The 20,587-nt window shown below is 41.8% G+C and overlaps 1 protein-coding gene across 1 annotated transcript in view; it reads right to left on the reverse strand.

Annotated features, from left to right (window-relative positions):
- Window positions 1-20,587, reverse strand: part of EML5 (EMAP like 5) — a 1,453,541-nt gene that overhangs the window by 546,055 nt on the left and 886,899 nt on the right. The window contains exons 22-24 of the mRNA XM_086936634.1: window positions 16,849-17,001; window positions 8,991-9,122; window positions 6,289-6,377 (exon numbers count right to left, since the gene is read on the reverse strand). Coding sequence (XP_086792760.1) covers window positions 6,289-6,377; window positions 8,991-9,122; window positions 16,849-17,001 — 374 coding nt within the window. The remainder of the gene's footprint in view (window positions 1-6,288; window positions 6,378-8,990; window positions 9,123-16,848; window positions 17,002-20,587) is intronic.

Below are 20,587 nucleotides of genomic sequence, written 5' to 3' on the forward strand. Positions count from 1 at the left end.
TCTGGTCCCTGATGAAAATGCAAGGCTCCATTTAGATGGCTGTTAATGGTGTTCTTTTAGCCTACCACGCTACTGCTAGCTCCCTTCTAAGCGCTGGAGCACCCCTCAACCTGCCCAACTAGCTCTCTGACGTCCCTAAACCCAGCTTCACCACTACAACCCCCCCCAACCCCATCCCGTGCAGAGACCTATTTCCAGAGCATTTCACTCCACTTTGGCCTCTGGTGAAGAAAGAAAGTCAGGGCTGAAGCTCAGCGCTATGTCTGATGCAAAAACTTTCAGTTTGTTCGTCCCTCATGGTAAACGCCTCACAAAGTACCCAGGAGCGAGTACACCTGCCCCCTTCTTGAGGTATATGTTAGTTTCCAAGGCAATACAATGCATCTGTAACTGTGATAATTAATATATAGTTGAGGGCTCGATTTGTATCGATGGCTTGCTTCTGATCATAATGCACCTCTAGATAGTATATACGCTGAAGATATGTTCAGCGCCACAATATCAATTTCCCCGCCTCCTTTGTGTTGTTCACCACCAGGATACTATTTGTTTTTTACCTTTTCTGTGTACATTTGCCCCACAGTAGCCCATTATTCTTGGACATTGCCTCTTGGAGCTTCCGCCCTCTCGGTGTGTGGCGTTTTAGGCTTCGAGTGAATTTTCCCGATTCATGCCCTTATATAGGTACAATTCACATTGCCCTTATATAGGCATAGAAATCCAACCCTTATTTAGGCATAGCCCATGCTACCCAAATACAGGCATGGCTACTTCCACCCGTACCAAATGTCACAACGAATTCTTGGAAAACCAGCTTAAGCCGTCAGGGACTTTCCCTTGCTTGAATATTGATTTCTCCAAGAACTCAGTTACTTTACAATGAACAACTATTTCCCAGGGGTTCATTCGTGACGTTCATGTGCCCGACTTTACGTCAAACATGGCATTCCTAAACACCTTCAAGGTATAAATATACCTTCACTTGCTATGGCAAACCATGGTGGTTCGGAGCAGTTCGAAGACCTACTTGCCCGACGCAGCTCGCTACAGCAAGTGCCTAAGGAAGCCGACTCTCCAGCTGAGGCACTGATCAGGAAGCTACCTTTCTCCTGCTGAGAATCGAGCTCCAGTGTTTCCGGCTCCCCTTGCGGGGTGTTGGGAAATCGAGTCCTGAGACAGAGATACCAGACCTTCTTCTTTCTAAACCAAGGTATGGAGCTGATTAAAACCTAGAGTAACCTTTGGTAGATTCTTGGCAAAGAACTGAAAACCTATGCTACACAATACTTACTTCTTCCCTCGTACTAGACTTAGGTTAGGTACATTGGGGTAGGCGTATTTTAGAAGCACCAGTTGAGTATTTTAGTCTATGTTATTTATGTATGTATTTTTATATGGCTTAGAAACCATACAATGCTCTTACAGTATTATTTCATATTCCTATTTACGCTGTACGCATTATACTTTGCAGTCTGCATAACGATTGTAGCAGTTCACCTCTCTTGCATGAGAAAGAAAACTGTTCAATAAATCCTTTTATTGAAAACACCAGTCTACTATTTCTCTGCAACTCTGTAGAAACAAAGCATGCACGATTGACTGAGTGAAATACTTATCTATTGTTTCCGCGACTCTGAGAGATATATTCTTATTCTTGGGATACAAAGTTGTCATGTTTATGCGGTTGTCAGAAACGAATCCCTTCTTGTGTATTCGAGAAAGTTTCTAGTGACCTCTGAGTTAGCTGGCACAAACACAATTAAGTTTAGTATATTCGATAGAGACCTAGTTGACCTCAGTCCTACGTCAAATCTATAGGATATATTATTCCAATGCGCAGAGTCTAGGGGAATATAGGAACTACACTACACTCTCATGACACTCTACCCTATGATTTGCACTTCTGTGGCCCTTTCTCTCGTGCGCTGCACAGCTCTGGCCACACTCATTGGGCTGTGCACCACTGCAACGCTGTGGCCTCCTCCTCTACAACACTATCTCTTTTTCACAAATTATTGCAGGCCTTTCCGCTCATCCTCGGAAGCACTGCAGCCCTTTCTTTTATTCTTTGCAACCCTGCACCCATTCACCATGTCCAATACTTCTGTGGTCCACTTTTCTCTGACCTTGCATCCAAGTATGTTTATTTGTTTTCATATAGCGCTTCACAATATATATCTGCCACCTCTAAGAGCTATAACAAAGATTATTCCCTAACCCCCTCTTGCATGCCACTTGGCAGAGCTCTGTTACACCAGAGGATGGTCCTTGATTTTGGCATATCAGGGGCAGTTCTTCTCAGTGGGTTTGAGGTGTGAGCGACGGCCAACACGCCCATTCCTCTTGGACTGTCGCTCACACAAGCAGATCATTTGAGGCCAGTAAAATGTGTCACTAAATAAGAGTCCTGCTGCACTCCCAGGATGCTTATTTCCGGTCCAGGGAGGACCTGGCTTGGCAGTACTGGTTGGACTGTTCCCATGAAGAACAGGGTGAAGACTGATTTCCATATGGCTGGGTCTAAACTATAGTGGAATGTTGAGCAAAAGAACAATGCATTTTACCCAGATCTCTTGACTGAGGGTGAATGTATGATTTATTCACCATTCCGTCCATTATTTGTTTGCGTAGCACTGCTGACACCGCGGCATTCCAAGGACTGAAGTCTTAATTAGGTGGGGACTGGGGGGCGGAGGGGGCAGAGCCTTCCCCTGGGGTGGAGTTGATTCCTGAAGCTCACTCGTACTTCCTGTTGAACAGAATAGGACAATACTATGATGCATCATCTGCTATATACAATGATATGGGCCAGAGACTACAGCCAACACACCGCACAATACATATTGAAATATGCTTTTACTTCGGTTTCAGTTTAGTACTCGCAGTGCACCTCTTACCATAATAGTGCCTAATAGTGCCATCATTGACGTATTAGGGTAGTTCTTTACATAATTGTATCTAGCCCTGGCATAATCTTGGCTTTGCCAGGCACAAATTGCTATGTTGTATTGTTGCATGTTCCTGAGTTATTATGAACATTAGTGTCACATTTATGAATTTTCCTGGCCTAATGGTGGCCCTGGGTTAATGGCACATATCCTTGAATTATTTGGGTCACTCTTGACAAAAATGAGGATATCCCTGGCATATTTCTTTCTGTGCTTGATATATAGCTTGAGTGTTCCTACATGAGGCATAATGGTAGACGTGGCATTATGATGCCTACCCTTTACAGATTGTGGGCATTCTTGGCATACTTTGTTTACTTTTTTTGCATTACATAAGGTGCAAAACTCAGTGAAACATGTAAATCTGTATACATTAGAATCATGTATTACTTTGGACTAGTGCTATACTGTTAGTTTTGTTACATAAACTTTATCCAGTTGGCATGTCAGGGTTTACATTAGGGAAGAGTCTTGTTGTGCTTTCACTATTAATGTGATGTTCGTCTGAAGTTATGGCAGGGAAGTCCTCGTTACAATGACCACATATGGTAGGTGTTTGCGAGGCATATTAGACAGCATGTATAGGCAATACACACGGTTGGTAGATTCCTGGAATTATAACTGATGTGCCTTAAGTTTTGCTCTAGAGTTCATCTATGTTTGGGCTTGACAGAGCTCCATTTGTTGGTTGTGTGAGAGCGGCGGAACTGCCACTGAGTAGAGTAGAGCATCATTGTGTTTTCAACTGGTTATGGATGTAACCAAGAGACCTGTTCCGATGAACGCATCTTGTGTCTAAGGGAGTATTGTGCATTTTTTAGGTTTAACCTAAAAAAAAAGCTGCATAGAGCTTGCGCTCTGCTTGTTAGGTTTAGCTTGCACTGCGCTTGCGGTGTGCTTGTGAAATCTATTGTTTTTTATATAAACCTAAAAGGGGCTTACATCCCACCCCCTCTCTTTCCAGGCTTTTTATTGGTTCCTGTGCATGCCACTTACTTTTTCTTCATTTCTTTTGGCTGCAGCATATTTTCCTGCACTTACTAATGCTTGCTTCTCGCATGCTTCTCTTATCAGTTTCCAGTAGCTGAAATCTGATTTGGTAAAACAGTTTTTTCATAAAGTGTTGCCTTTTTGCTTTTTCGTCTTATATAGCAATTTATCACCCGGAGAGATTAAGTAATTTGCCCAGATTACAGAATGTTGCACCGCTGAGTCTTGCACCAGGACCCCCAGCTGTTGAGTCAGCAGCTCTTGCCACTGCACCACATACTCTCCAATCCCAGGTTACTTGTCAGGGAGGTCTTTCCTCCATCTCGGATGATGGTTGATAAAAACAGCTTTTTATTAATGACATAGGCGAAACCACATTATTACTAATGCTTGTTTTTTGGAAGCCTTCACTACTGAGGGCCTGTGATTTTCACTGTGCGCTTGTGATGACTCTTTTTGGCAAAGCACTATTCAGTTTGTTATTTTGTACCCTTTCCCATCGCAAATGTTTCTTAGCCCCGCTCTTCCGTGATGTCAACATTAGGCATTATCAACACACGTTTTTACACAACTGGCCAGCCTGCAAGTCTGTCAATTAAATAAAACGCTCGCTAGCTACAAAATGAAATGAAATGAAATGAAATGAAAAAGGTTCTTAATAGAGCGCACTGTGACCAAGCGGCTTCCTGGCGCTAGAGGTGGGGAGCTGAGGGAGACAGGGGAAGCCAAAACTGTTTAGCAGGAATAAGCAGTGGAGAACAGGTGGGTTTTTAAGGCCTTACGGAATTGGGAATAAATGGTAATGGATCTGATTGGTAGAGGGAGACTATTCCAGAAGGAGGGACCCAAAACAGAGAATCTGGTGCCTCCGGTTTTGGATTTACGGAATCGAGGTACATTGGAGAGGATCTGATTAGAGGAGCGGAGGGAACGGTTGGGGACATAGGGAGTGATGAGAGAGTTGATAAAGACTGGGCCGATGCGGGCTCGAGCCATGAAGACCAGACAGCCTATCTTAAAGAGGGATCTCTGGGAGATGGGGAGCCAATGAAGTGTTTTCAGGACAGGGGTGATGTGGGAGGACTTTGGGAGGTGGAAAATAAGGCGAGCGGCCAGATTCTGGACAGCCTGTAGGCGGCGAAGTTCGTACGCTGGAATGCCCACGTACAGGCTGTTCCCGTAATCGAGACGGGAAAGAATCATGGCCAAAATAATAAGCTTAAGGGCGTCTGAAGAAAACAAACGGGACACCTTTCGGATGATTCGGAGGGAAAGGAAACAGGAGGATACAACCGAGCTGATCTGGGCATGCATAGAGAGGTCCCGACTGACTCTAATGCCCAAGGTCTTTGCCGAGGCCGCTGGTAGAGGTGGAGGGTCAGAGATGGAGGGCCAAAAGGCAGTCGACCAAGGGGAAGAGGAGGAGCCAGTCAGGACCAACTCCGTCTTGTCCAGATTAAGCTTCAGTTGATTCCGATTCATCCAATCTGAAATAAAGGCCAAGGTAGAGTGAAATTTGGGTGGGGAGTGCAAGGGAGAAGAAAGATCAAATACGAGCTGGAGGTCATCCGCGTAGTTATACATGGAGACCCCCATATCAAGAAGGGAAAGAATAAGAGGACGGATATAAAGGTTAAAAAGAAGAGGGGACAAAGAGGAGCCTTGGGGAACTCCACAGGGGACCAAGCGGGAAGGGGCGGAGTAACAGGAAAGATGAACCGCCTGAGTTCGATCTTTAAGAAAAGAGGCGAGCCAAGAGAGGGCAGTACCCCGGACGCCCACTGAGCTGACACGGTCGAGAAGGATGGCATGGTCGACCATGACAAACGCAGCGGACAAAAAAGAGATATTGAGGCAGATTAACTGTCCTGTAGGATGGCTCTTTATGAGCTCTTGTATGAAGTTTTTATTGTTTTTCCCTTCTATTTGCAAACAAAATACTGTTTTGTGACGTTAAAGACATACTGAGGTAGTTTACATGCATGTCCCATAGAATGCCTTTTTATTACCTTTGCATAAAGTCCAATCAGCTTTTCAACACAACATGATATTAACTGTAAATATTTTTGAATTGTTTTAATTGGCATTTGTGTGCTTTTATGGCTATTCACAGCCGAATGAAGTTAAATTGACTGACTGACGTGTCAATCATGAGAATTACTGAAAATATTTCATATAGGTATGAAATCATTCCTTTGAATTATAGGCTTCAAAACCAATGGCGTCAAACATATATTTGCAGCTGAAACAAGGCATACTGCAAATAATTAGAAAGGGAGTATAAAATTGAATGTTAGACTCGCTTGTCATATTGTGCTCATGTAGCCATTATACCAGCTTGTCTTCTTACCTCTGGACTTGGAATGTTTTGCTTTTTCCCACGAGGAGCCTCAAAGAAAAGCTGTTCCTTCGCACCGGTGTTTATCTGTAAGAGTTTACCTGTGCAAAGAACACACGCACACGCATAAGGATAGGTTATAACAACACCTCTTTTAAGAAGCGTCAATGTAAATGTGTATGTTTCTTGGTTATTTTACCTACCCATGAATATTTCTTATAAAACATATAAGGACATAAAAGTTGCATTAGCCTTTTTGGTTCCCTATACAATGTTCACAATGATTGTCTACACATTTAAGACAATTTGAGTTTCTTAAAGTTCAATTGATTTCTTATTTTTCACCTGGTAAAGACATTGCGAAACATGTCAGAGCTAAAAAACCAATAAAGTAACTTTGAATGGCTTCCTGGTCTGCGCCAGCTTCTATAATTTGTCTGTTACCCTCGAAGGATTAATGGTTTCCACCTCTTAAGATGATGCAATAAAGATGCATCATGATTGACAAAGACTTATGAATGGGAATAACAGTCTGGTTGCAGCGCAGAAAACCTGTTTAAGTACTTAAGGTTGCTATGCAGAAAAGTCAGAGTTAGTCTAGATGCCAGAGCATACTAGAGGGAGACATGCAGTATTTGCTTCAAGTTGTACTCATTCCCTACTAAAGGATGAAGCGGCGAGTACAGTGGTGCTCCTAGGCCGTTCTAGCATTTTGCTTGGCTACGTCAGAAGAGTAATGCGTGTCTGCTGATTTTCCATGTGGTTACAGTGAATATCGGGAGGTGTTGCCTCACGCTTAATTGTATTGTACAGCTTTTGCAGAAGAGCATGGTTCTACACTCATCCTGCGCTCCTCTCCTTCCTTCTCCCACCACCAGGTAAGTATCTCAGGGTGGACGTTGTCACACACCGTAACAGGGACAGCTGTTCAGTTTACTTTAGTTATGTGTCTTATGTTTTCTCTGTGTGTTGTAAATGCCCAAAGCCAAGATAAAAGCCACACAAAAGGTGGCTTGAAACACCACCACTAATCTATGAGAACTCTAGCCTAAAATGCAATTTTCCTTTTAGCATGCCAATGACTCCTTTTAAATAAATGTTCAATATGAAATCAAAAGACTATGGGCCAGATGTATGTATAGACGGACGTCCGGCCATGAGGACGAAGTAAATTACCCCATTCACAGGGCTGCATCAGTATGCCACAACACTGCATCAAATGTTTTATTTTATTATTTTCAAAAAGAAAATCCTGAAAAAGAGATTTTCTTTTTGAAAATAAAAAAGTAATGATTTCCTCACCATGAAAGTCATCTCCCATGGTGGTGGTATTGGGGGAGTATTTGTTTTTTACTCTCCTTCCCCGCCAGGGTTTGCCTGGTGGTGACGGACAGTAAACAAATGGCTATATTTCCACCCATCCGGATTAGAACCATGGAACGATGCCTGGTTGCTTCTCGAACTAGGACCCTGACCCACTCCAACCACATTCGCAAACTTGGCATCATCCTGGACAGTGAGCTCACAATGAAACAACATACCAATGTAGTATCATCCACCTGCTTCCTCACCCTTTGCACACTCAGCAAGATGTTCAAATGACTCCCCATTGGCACCAGATGAAATGTCACACAAGCCCTGGTCACCAGCTGACTGGAGTATGGAAATGTAGTCTACATATAAATCACCTTGCACCTCCTCAAGAAACGGCAAGCTATATTGAACTTAGCAGCCAGGCTCATCCTCGACCTCCTGAAAAGGACCCACATCACCCCCCCCCACCTCAAGAAGCTCTACTGACTCCCCATTAAGAAGAGATGCCAGTTCAAGATGCTGATCCACACCTTCAAAGCCCTCCACGGCCAGGGACCATCGTACACCAACCTCCCTCTACCTCTACCTCGCCCACACCCCCCAGATCTGCTACAGCAACAGTGGAGGACGCACCTCCTCCTACCAAGCTGTGAAGTCAAGGAACGATCTCCCATTTCACCTACAGACCTCCCCTCTCTGCTGGAATTTAGAAAAGTACTCAAGAACTGTCTGCTCAACTGATTCCCCTGCAGCAGCACTCTGAGTGCCTGGATACCCTCATGTGTGACTAGCCACGCCATATAAATCCAGATTATTTGATCTAGCAATTTCTGAGACCTTACTCCATTGAACAGCCAGAGGGGTTTGTCTCTGGCGGTGACAGTTTTCAACACCGTAGCCAAATCGAAGGTCTACCCACATTTAAATTAGGCAGGGGACCTTCATGTTGATGGTATGTGTACTCGTTGCCTCTGCAAGTCAAGTTCAAAAAAGAGATTGCATTTAGAAAAATAGTAAGTGACATCAACTTCTTTGCACAACTCCCTTCATTGCTGATAACAAAATGCCACCTGTCCCCGCTCCTATTTACCGTACTGGAGGAATGGGCATGCAAAAGTGCTGTATTGGAGAAATGGGGTTAGGCAAAAGTGTAGCATCACGTCAACCTTTAAGATGGGTCCTATCTATAGTGCACTAATGAAAGTAGGTCAGCAGGAGAAAAGTCATTTCTATCCAGGATGAAGAGGCTGCGTTCACTTTGTTGTTTTCACAGTATTGCAATTTTCTCCTATTTAGAGTTGGTAGATTGATGTTCTTGAAATAGACTAAGGGCTTTCTGAAAAAGAAATCCAATTTTGGATTGGTAATTACCTTTCAGAACTCCAGTGTGAATGACTTACCTCTCTTGTCCCAGTCTAAGTGTGTCACGTAGCTAACGGCTCCTTTGCAGATGCCCACTCGTTTACTGCTCATCACACTGTAAATGTCAACAAAGCTGTCATGGGAGGCCACCGCCAAGTATTTTCCAGTGCCTGTAACAGATTGTCAAGAAATAACCAAATGTAATTAAATCATAAACAAATCCATTACATTCCCATCAAAATAGCAAAGTGCTCAAAGCTGTGAAATATCTATAACAGGGGTCACAAACGTTTCAAAATTGACACATAGATGCTGATGGCAGATACAGATGACTACATCAATCTTGTTTAAATGTTGGTTTGCCCAAGTTGGCTATTATGAAACACACAAAAGGTGCTCGTTGATGATAAACCACAAATCCTAATATCAAGAGCTCTGGATTTTCATGGCCATGGGGGTTATTTAAAAACAACATGTTTTTGCAACATCCGGAGCTTCCTTTTACAAATCCTGTGTGATTACTAGTCATTCAGCAGTATTATTCAGTCCCATTTGTTAGAAGTAGTAAATGTATAGGCCACAATCCCTATCATTTATTTGTTGGAGAACGTCCCAAGGCATAGCTTCTCCCTCTAATTTGTCCCTCGTGAGACAGTTTCTGTAATTCTCCCTTTCCTATACACAGTTGGAATCCTCCCCTTCAACTTGATTCCACCGCTCCCTTTTTAAATTATCATTCCCAACCAACTGCAATCCTTGTTGAAACTACTTTGTTGCCCAAATTGCAACGAACCATATGCTTGAATTCAACCTGTCATCTCTCCCTTCCTTTCTAAACGTTGTCTGATGCATCTATCACCCTATTATGTGGTGCATAGAGCCGAAGGCGCATATATCTTTTATACTCTCCTCCACTGCATCAAATAGTGTAGTTGTGGTGTTTTCACCAGGTGACTGTCCCTGTCACCCACCACCCTAGTTTCCCAGCTCTGCCTCTGTCCACTCAAAGATATAGAATATCAAACGTGCCCACTGTTTCTTTTTAAGACAACTTCTCATATTGACACTTTTCAATAGTCTTTGTTAGTTCTCAGACTCCCAATATGCCAAGTCCTCATCTTGATCACGTGTCACTCAGCTGGTTTGTCAAAGGGCTTCTATCCTCTGTGCCTGTAGTACTTTTGCTGGGGGCCTTCTTATTGGTGTTCTGCCACATTGTGGCAGACATCTGGTGCTCTGCTATTTTGGGTCTATTTCAGGTGTTTTTTTGTGTTTCGAGATTCCCAGATTCTTGGATGACTTCTCGATTGATTTGATTGTGTGCTGAGTGCCTTACCAAGTAAAAAATTTTTAATTGGTAACCTCAGCAGTATTGTAATGTCATTCTCCTAAGAAAATCTGAATACCTCGGTAGATTTGCTTTTAAACACCATTCGGAGAGATCACTATTTTTCCTTAGTTTGGACTTTAGACGCTCTTTGCCTTCATAGTTTGGTGAACCTCACTAAAATGTCAGTTGGCAAGTGTTTGGCTCTGCTATTCATGTTTTTTCTGGGCACTCAGTCCAGTCGTGATGTAGAGCTACTAGATATGTCCATTATGGCAGCAAAAAGACCGTGCACATAGACTTTGATATCTTGGCCCCCTGCTCCCTTGAACACTCCTCTAGTCAAAACAATATTTCCTCTTCTTTTTTTTGTAAAAAATATTTTTTATTGAAATACTTGACATTTTCCTTTATTACAATTAATCCAAAATAGATGATAAACTGAATTTAAACAAAAACAGAGTAAATTTCCATGAGAACATACAGACAAAAAGTTCCGGCATCAGACATCGAGTTTGCTAACCATAAGCAGTTAACAATCTAATCAAAGTAAGATTCCCAAATTTTTGTAAATTTCCTCAATCCCCCAATCCTTTGGGCAAATATAAATTCACTTTTCCTGACTCTCTTGCTTTTTTGGTACCACTCATCTACGGTTGGAACCGTCTCTGACCTCCAGTACTGAAGTATCAGTGATCTAGCGACTGCTACTATAATATACATAAGTTTCACCAAAGGCTCGGATAATTTAAGCTCTGGATCAAATCAATATACAATTAAATTCCCATAGCAGGGAGCCGTAAATTTGAAATAAACATAAAGCAAAGTAAAAATTCAGTCCCAAAATACCTTAATTTTAGGACAGTGAGCCATTATATGTGACCAGTTAGCTAAGTCTGGTTGACTACATCTGAAACAGATAGATGAAGTGTTACTGTACATTTTCGCAATGGCTACTGGGGTATGGCATAAGAGCCACTTACTAAAAAAAAAGCATAATTCGCCAATTTGCACCTCTCAAAACACTGAAATTAAATTTATTTAATGTTGTCCAAGAGTTATCAGTTAGTTTAGAATTTTCATGTTTCTGCCATTTTTTTATTGCTTTGGTGCTTAAATCATCCTCCCTACTTTGCGCTAAGCTTCTTCTCCATTTTCCAGGATTCTTAAAAAATGAAGACCAAAAGAGATCATTGGTTAACTGTGTAGATTGACCTATCTGTAATAGATCGATTTTAACCAGAGACTTATAAAGCAAGTTATATGAGCCTATCAAGAGAAAATTTCCACAAATTAGAATGGCCATCTCATTCGGAGTCAACTAAGCTCCATTTTTCACAAAGTTTGACAGTGTTAAGAACCCTGATCTGGCCCAATTGGATATAATTTCTGACCCCATTTTAATCCTGAAACCAGAAATAGCGTCGCTCAATGGAGTTATTAAGTTCAGGAGGGAGAGTGAATACCTTTTCAACATAACATCACGTTTTTTAAAGAACCAATTCAAAACCTTATATCTGACTAGTTTAGGTGATTTAAAAATCGAGAGTGGGGATGGAATTTTAGTCTCTTAACAGATTAAATCAAAAAAGAAATTAATAAATAATGCCTGACTAGATACAGGATGTTTAAATCTTGACAGGTGCTGTGCAAAGTATGCATAATAGTAATCTTTAAGATTTGGTAGACCAAGACCTCCTTTGTTCCTGTCTGCATATAACGTACTAATAGTAATTCGGGGTGTCTTTTTTGCCCAGACAAAGGCTGAAATTAAGGATTCAACTTTTAAGAAAAACGAGCCAGGGAGGAAGCAGGAAATGGTGGAGAACAAAAAGTTAAATAAGGGGAGTACTGACATTTTGATTAATGCCACCCGACCTAGAATGGATAAAGGCAATACATTCCAGCGCGTGAACATATCGCGAACTTTTTAAAACCTCGAAGCGATGGGTATTTAATAAAACATATCTGTCTGACGAAGTATGGGTCACATCACTTAAAGATGAGATAGGGGAATATATCGGACGCAATATGGGGACGGCCGCTCTCCATGTTGTATGGGACTCATTGAAGGCGTTTATTTGTGGGGTAGTCATATGAAGAGACGCAAAGGAATCAGCTGTTGTAAGGGACACGAAGAATTTACTGCAGCAAAAAGTACATGCCTTAATAGATCAAAAGTATCACAATCCCTCTGTGAGTATACAGAATTAATTAAACGCTGCAAAGCGGGAGCTTAGTGCACACTATTTTGCAAGAAGTGAAGAAATTTTTTGTAGACAGTCCCAAAAACTATATGAACATAGTAATTTTACGGGTACATTTTTGGCATGGCAGATTAAGGAACAAGCGGCTGCCAATATAATTCATTCCCTAAAGCCTCCAATTAATGACTTCGACATCTCAGATTCGGGAGAGATAGGGGCCATAATGTTTTCCTACTATGAAAACATCTATACTTCACACTATATCACGGATCAATACAGACTTAATGATTTCTTAGATAAATATCCTCTCCCTACTCTTTCTCATCTGGACCAAGAAACAATGGCAACTTTATTTTCCAGGGATGAATTAGAGTTGGTAGTTAAGGGTCTCCCACGTGGTAAGGCCTGTGGTCCAGATGGACTTCCTGCTGAATTTTATGTTACGTTTTTTAGCTCCCTTGCTGAACTTCTTCCTTTATTATTAACCCCTTAAGTGCTGCTGACGGCCAACGGTCGTCAGCAGCGCTACCTCCCCAGTGCTGCGCACGACCATTGGACGTCCATTCAGCACTGGTTCCAATGGACAGCGCAGCACTGGGGAGGGATGTTTACACGCAGCTAAGGTGTTAAATTCCATGTTGGAGGGCGGCCCAATTCCAGCGTCCTTTTATGATGGAACGGTAGTTAGCTTTTTGAAAAAGGGAAAGGAGCCTAAAGACCCAAATTCCTATAGGCCAATTACACTACTTAATTCAGATTACAAAATTGTCACAAAATTACTCTCTATTCGCTTTAATTATGTCTCACCGCAATTAATCCAACCGGATCAGAATGGATTTATTGCAGGCCGTCAACTTATTACCAACACACACTATTTGATTGAGGCACTAGATTATTTTGAAACACGAAAGGTTCCGGCTTTAGTTCTCCTTTTAGATGCAGAAAAAGCTTTTGATTTGGTGGTTTGGGATACACTTTTTTTTATTTTACAGCGTTTTGGCATTCATTCACAAATCATTAATCTAATTAAAAATCTGTATCAGGGTGCAAAAGCTCATATTCTTGTCATCCATGGTAGGCTCGATTTCAGTACAGAGGGGGACGAGGCAAGGCTGCCCATTGTCTCCTGCCCTCTTCGCCTTTTTTATCGAGCCTTTAGCAGTTGCAATTTGGAACCGCACTGATATTTCTCCGCCTCTTGCCTCCATGGCTAAGATAAAACTATATGCGGATGATAGAATGCTGCTATTGAAACCTGAGATGCATTCACAAATACAGGCCTTTTCTATCTTTGCAGAATTTGAAGCCTTGGGGTGGGTATCGAATTAATAAAAAGAAAACTGAGATTTTAATTTGTGGTGGTATAAATCCCGATCTGCACCCTGATATTCAGAGTTGTATTAATAACAGACCCAAAAGGGTATTTGGGAGTATATTTTTCCTCCTCAGTACGGGATTTATATACATTAAATTTCGATCCACAATATTTCTTCTTGAGCGATTTTCTAAGCCTCCCTGCTTCTCCTGTAAAATAATGCAAGCTCATCCAATGCAATCACGCAAGCTCTGTGCTGCACCATTTTGAGAATTGTTTTATCTGCATTTTCCTCAGGTGTGTTGACGCTCACCCAGATATGTCACTGTTGCTATTTCCTTTAAGAGGGACATGGAGATGTGCTTCAGACAACTATTGGTGCCCTGACCTTCATTTTCACTCTCTAGCACAGGTTCCTCTCCTTAACCACTGCCAGAATGTTGTTCTCCTTCTTCCTGACATTTTAACATTCTGGTTGAGCTTTGTAATTGCCAAGTTGGGGGACCTACTAAGAGTTCAGTCACTTCTCCCTTTTGCGATAGCTCTTTTTAAGTGCTATACTGTATTCACCTCGCAGTGCCTATGTGCTTGGAATTTCCTATTATTCGTCAGGAAAGATCACCTCTGTATCACCCACTCCTAAGGTTTGCACTTAGTCTTGTTTCCATTTGAGAACTATCTCTAATTAGAGGTTAGTATGGAGTCTTCTTTATTCAATATTATGTTTTCTGGTTTGCTTCCTTGTCTTGGAACCTTTCCTTCCTGGATACATTATGGCACCAACTTCCTTAACTGAGTCTTAATCAAGTCTGTTTTGCAAAGTACTGTTATGATCCCCAGCGTTCCTTTATGTGGTTTATAATAGCGGGAGATAACCCACTACACAGTCTATTTCTGCCGTTGTCTTTGATATTATGAGGCTTTGGGGCAGATTCACTGTGCATGCTGTGCTCTCACTTTCAGTTAGTGCTGGTGTTTTTGTTGCAGGCCTTAGAAGCATTAGGTTGCACTGTTCCTCTTCCCTCTCACAGCCTAACTGCAATATGGGTGCATGCATGGGTAAGGCCCTACTTCCCACTGTTACTGTCAGACAAGCTCTACAGTCTCTCCTTCTTTCAGTAGTCACCATGTATTTTACTTTCTGCCCCTTCTCTGTGGGTCCCCACTCTGGCAAGGATCTGCCCTGGTGCACGGTTCCTCTTTCAACTATGGCCAGGGTGCCATTTTGAACGCTGGACTCCATTCCTTGACCAGCCCACTTGCTTGAAGCCGTCTGCTTTGCCACCCAGGGTTGCTTCAACTTTGGAAGTGGTGTTGTCACCTTTGTGTTGCAGGAGCACCAGCAGGGCTGGAGACATAGCTTTCTTTCTAAGAGGTCGGCAGCTGGCACAGAGAGCTGATCTCCACATCACAGCCATGCCATACCCCGATTCTCTTTCGAAAGCATGCATCATCTAGAAAACATTAAATGGCTAAGCTATTGACTCCTTGAAAGATTGATTGCAATATTACCAACCTGCCAAATTTTTGCATTTCTCTTGAACTGTGCTCTTAATTGAAATGTACAAAGTTTGCTGTATAAATATCGAAGGTGGCTGGCATCCAACAAAGAAATGGTCTTCCTCCAACCCTTTGGCACATCACTTCTTTTTACTGTTTTAAGCAGAATCTGAGATTGTACTTGTTGACCAAGGACAAGTAGGCTGGGACTGCAAAAACTAATCTGCCCGAAGTAATTTATTTTTTCATTTTACTGAAATGTTTAGTCATACTTGTTTTTCTAAAGTTACATTTTCATTTCAAAGCTAAACACGGTTCGGCAATGCAGAGTCTGAACTATGAGTCACTATGAATGAACGAATTTACGAATGTGGCAATCGGTCATTGTACTGCAATGTTGGTTTTGTTTTTCAAATGTTATCTTTGTAATTTTAATTTACAACTAGCAGGCCCGCTCATGGACCATAACTGCACTGCGGCTTTGTTTGTGCATCTTTATACTGCCCCCCCCTCCAGATCCTCCTGTCTCTGAATCCCTTGCCAAGGGCGGGAAGATGCTCTCATGATAGGATGAGCAGGTTAGGCGGATCTTAGTGGTTACAGGCAATGGTGCATTTGTACAAATAATTATTAACAAGTCAAACCTCTGAAGTTCCTTTGGCAAAGCTGCATGACCGTATTATAATTCCTAACACCAAGTTAAACTTTCTTAAATCATTCCTCGTTTTTCTCAAACTTTTTCAAGAATCATTCTTATATGATTTGTCATCGAACTTTGACCTTATTTGATTCCACAGTTACTGATGCACATTTCCTGTAACAGTTTCACAGTATAGTTTGGGCAAGCTTCTTAGAATGTACTTTGCTCTTTCATGAAGGAACAAAGTGCTTGTCAAGGTGTCAACAGAACTATAAAATTATATGCCGAGGCCTCAAAATATAACAGGTCCATCAGTGAGTCTCTGTCCCTCTGCTGAAAGGCACATTTGTTTTAACCCCAAAGGTGACAGCATTCATATAGCAATTTATACCAGTTATCTTGATGCTTATTTTGAGTTTACCAATATAGCACTCCTTTATACCAACTGTGAAGCTAGTTCTGCTGATATGAGCAGCTGTTGACTGAAAACTCATGGAATGCAGCCACCACCTCATTGTACAATGGTCACCATACAGGAATTATTTCAGATTTTTTATTGTTCAAATTTAAACTAAGTTTTGATTACAATATGCCAAATATTTAAGTCCACCAGCTCCATTTAAGCTACAACAAATTGGGATACCATATCAGAATTTGTTGCATGATCTTATGCATACTCTGTAGAGTATTAACTAAAAAATGATTAGAAACCTTCAGACTTTTACAAATTAGTGCGGTCTGAGGACCTTGCGATGTTAAAGCTACCACACTGGCAGACTCTAGATATCAGAGGGAGGAACTATGATTCGCTTATTAGGATAGTCACAATTTTTAGGTGAAAAACCTACTTACATTTTATTAAACAGTGATAAAAGTATCTTCAGGTGGCACAAATCACTGTACTTACCAGGGGAAAACCGAATGTCAGAAATAACATCCTTTCTGTGATGAAATGAGACCAAATCCTCAAGGGTGTCCGCATTCACCAGCAAGAAACTTCCGTCGTTCAGCCCCACTGCCAAAGCCTTGCCATCCGGAGAAAAAGCACAACATCGGCCGCCTGAAACCGAGCAGAGCACACACTTAAAGTAACACATATATAACTGGTGAAATTTCAGAGGGTTCGGAAGACAAGTTTGTTTGGAGGCCCACTCATCTTTAATGAGCAAGTGTCCTGTTATGAATTCACGGTGCAAAGGCCGTGCACAGAAAAATTTTACATATTTTGAATTTAGTTTCCTAATACGTGGTTTTATTCCTTGCTGAATACATCCCTGTTTATTTGTCCTTCAAGTCTAACTTTAACTTTTTACTGCAATCTTGGGTCTCAGTAGCGGGTAGCTATCTATGTATCGTGTTCGACATGCAGTCTGTCTTTTCGATTCAAGGAGGTCAATGTTCTAGTTTGTAAATGTGAAAGTAAACCCCCTTCATTTCATCTTATTGTGTGCATATGAACTCTGTTCTCGTACGTGTTTTCCATCTTTTTAGTGTCTCTAGTTAGTCCTCTGGTAATCATTATTCATGATGATCTTCTTCAGGTGCTTTAAAATCGAATAGTATTTGATCCTACACTCTGGCCAGGTCCGTCAGGCCTCCTCTTGTTTCCATATGTAGCCAATTTTTGGCTGCATGATCCAGCCTTGATATTTTTGCCAGCCCATCACTATTTCACTAAGGCTAAAGACAAATCTGAAAATCTATTAGTGGCCTTTTTAGGGCATCAGATTAGAGATCAAGATTATTCCCAGCACATAGGCTTCTGCGTCTACACTATTTAACTTCCCAGAACTTCATTTAGAATTTGTAGTCCCAGACTACACGAAAGAAGCCTGAACTTATTTAACCACATCTGGGACATTGTGTGGCTTTATCTATCTTAAATGGATTTATTTTACTGAGCATGATGTGGGTTCTATACACAAAACTGGATTAATTTAAAATTCCCAGAAACATTGAGAGTTGCTTTAAGTATCTTGCTCCAATCTTCCTCTTTGCTATTTATCTCAGACATTCTTTTAAAAAAAAACCATTTATATTGCATTTTCCAAAACATTAAATTACCGTCCCACCTCCATCCAAGAATATACAAAGTAACAAATGCAAATAACCAAATACAAGATGAGTAAGTAGCCGAAGATATGGTAAGACATACATATATCCTAGCAACATAATAACATATCAAAAGTATATAACACAAATTTCATTCCTGTCCTTGAGATATAAACCATTCCCTCAGAGGGGCCCAAATTTGAAGACCCCTTTCCCAGCTCGGACACCTTTGTGTGCATATACAACCCTCTCAATCTGACACTGAGATTAGCCGAGCCAGCCAGTGACTAAATGTTGGAGGTGCCGGGTCGAGCCAGACAGTTGCCAAGCACAATCTCAATACCGCCATAGCTAAAAATAAAAACGGGGCTGATGAGAGCGAGCCGAGGGAATAGCCTCTTGCTCTTGGACTCCCAGCAAAATCAGTTCGGGGTAACTGTGATCCGCAGGTTTAATTGTGCCTCGAAAAACTGAGATATCTCCCTTCTCTGATTTGCGAGACCTGGACATTCTACCAGCATGTGTAACAAATCTGCCCCTATTTCCTGACACAGTGGACAGTTTGTGCCAGAAACTACCCTGATTTACAGATTTTAGCCGGGGTGATATATAGTTTGAACCACGTTTTATAATGTTGGATCTGGAGGTTGGCAGATATACGTGTTGACCGGGCTAATTCTAAGGAAGAGTGAGCATCCCCCTCTGTTAACTGTAGTGACTTCACCCATTGGGCAGTGTGCTTATCTATATCATCCCCCATCCTATCATTTGATAGCTGATATATGTCTCTGATCTAAGGCTTGTGCCTAGCTAATACATCTACAAGTTGACACCTGTTAAATCCCTCCCCACCTACCCTTTTCTTCCCTATAAAATCCCTAATTTACAGGAATTTGAAGAGCTTGTTAATACCTAGGGGAGAATTTACTTCTCAGATTTCCGAAAATTGTAAAACTATTATAAAAAAAAAAATCTGCAAAAATAAATGGACCTTAATTTGTCCTCCATCGCTTAATCTATGAGTCGTGAAATATATCCGGTAAGAGAGGGTTATCAAACAAGAGGGGTATAGAAACTGAAGCGACCAATCCCAAGTTTTTCCTAACATGAATCCATATTCTGAAAGCATATTTAAGTGTCTTTTAAACCTAACCTTTTTAAAATAGCCATATTCTAATTGCCGGAACAATGAGCCACAAACTGAATCTCCAATAGATAATTCAAGGCATGAGGGAACCATATTTCGACTGAACTCTTCACGAAGCTGATCAAACAGCAGTGGTGTTAATTGTTGTAGTGCTGAGGCCCAATAGTACAACCGAAAGTTTGGAACGGCCCACCGCCCCATTCCCTGGGAAGGGAGATGAACTTCAGGGCCCTCAAGGGCCTGGCATATGCCCAGAGAAACCGTCCAATCATACTACCCAAAGCCTTGAACCAAGAATTATCTACTTCAAGGGGCATAGCCCTAAAGAAATACAAAACTCTTGGAAGAAACATCATTTTGATTAAATTGCACCTGCCTATCAGGGAGTGTCTGAGATTATTCCATCTTGACAGCTCGACTTTGGTTTTATTAATTAGTGGGCCCAAATTGCCCTTCACATCATCTGGATCAGCTTTAACCTCTTCAGCGCAGCGCAAATTTTCGCGCTGTGCTGAAGATTCGAAAAACGGGTGTGGTATGACGAACCGGTTCCGTCATCAGCACAGCCCAACCGACGCTGATGACGGAACCGTTCCGTCATAAGCATCGAAGGGGTTAATATTAACGCCCAGGCATGTTGCATTGGAGACCACCTGTGTATCTTCAAACTTAATGTATTCATGTATAAGTATTTGGGTTTTGTCCCTATTAAGTTTGTATCCTGTGATGTGTCCAAAGCAGTCAGCCTCCTCTTCAATCTCCCTGACTGCTTCACTTGGAGCGGGGATAACAATCGCAAGATTGTCTGCCTAAGCAAGAATTTTCGTATCCCAGCCCCTAGTGACCATTAGTGAAATAAAAGCATTTCCTTGAATCCGAAGCGTTAAAGGGTCTATATAGAGGGCAAAACTAAACTGGCACTCTCTCGGGAACGAAGATCTTCTACCACTCTTGCCTTGGCCGACCTCCACTGGCTGCCTATACACCAGAGGATCTGTTTCAAATCCTTATGTATTGTCTTCAGGGCAGTTCATGGGCTAGGCCCCCGACCACTCCAAAATAAATTTAACTGGTATGAGCCCACCCGGTCTCTTCAATCCTCATCTTTAAACCTTATCAGCATTCCTAGGATCAAGAAAGCCACCTGTGGGGGAAAAACCTTCAGTATAGCTGCAGCTCATTTATGGAACAACCTCCCTATCGACATCAGAAAAACAAACAAACTGACGGCCTTTCGCAAAAAGGTTAAAACATGGCTCTTCCCAAAAATCTACTCAAAAATCTAACTGATCAGCACCTTGACCAATGTCCTCCCTTTCTACAGGTTTCTCAGCTATATGTACTTAGCGCCAGGATGCCCGTAGGGTTGCAGAGCGCTCTACAAATGCCATAAATAAATAAAATAAATAAATATTAAGGGAGAGCACGGACAACCCTGCCTGGAGCT

Source organism: Lissotriton vulgaris, chromosome 9 (assembly GCF_964263255.1).
Source record: "Lissotriton vulgaris chromosome 9, aLisVul1.2, whole genome shotgun sequence".
Taxonomy (NCBI): Eukaryota; Metazoa; Chordata; class Amphibia; order Caudata; family Salamandridae; genus Lissotriton; species Lissotriton vulgaris.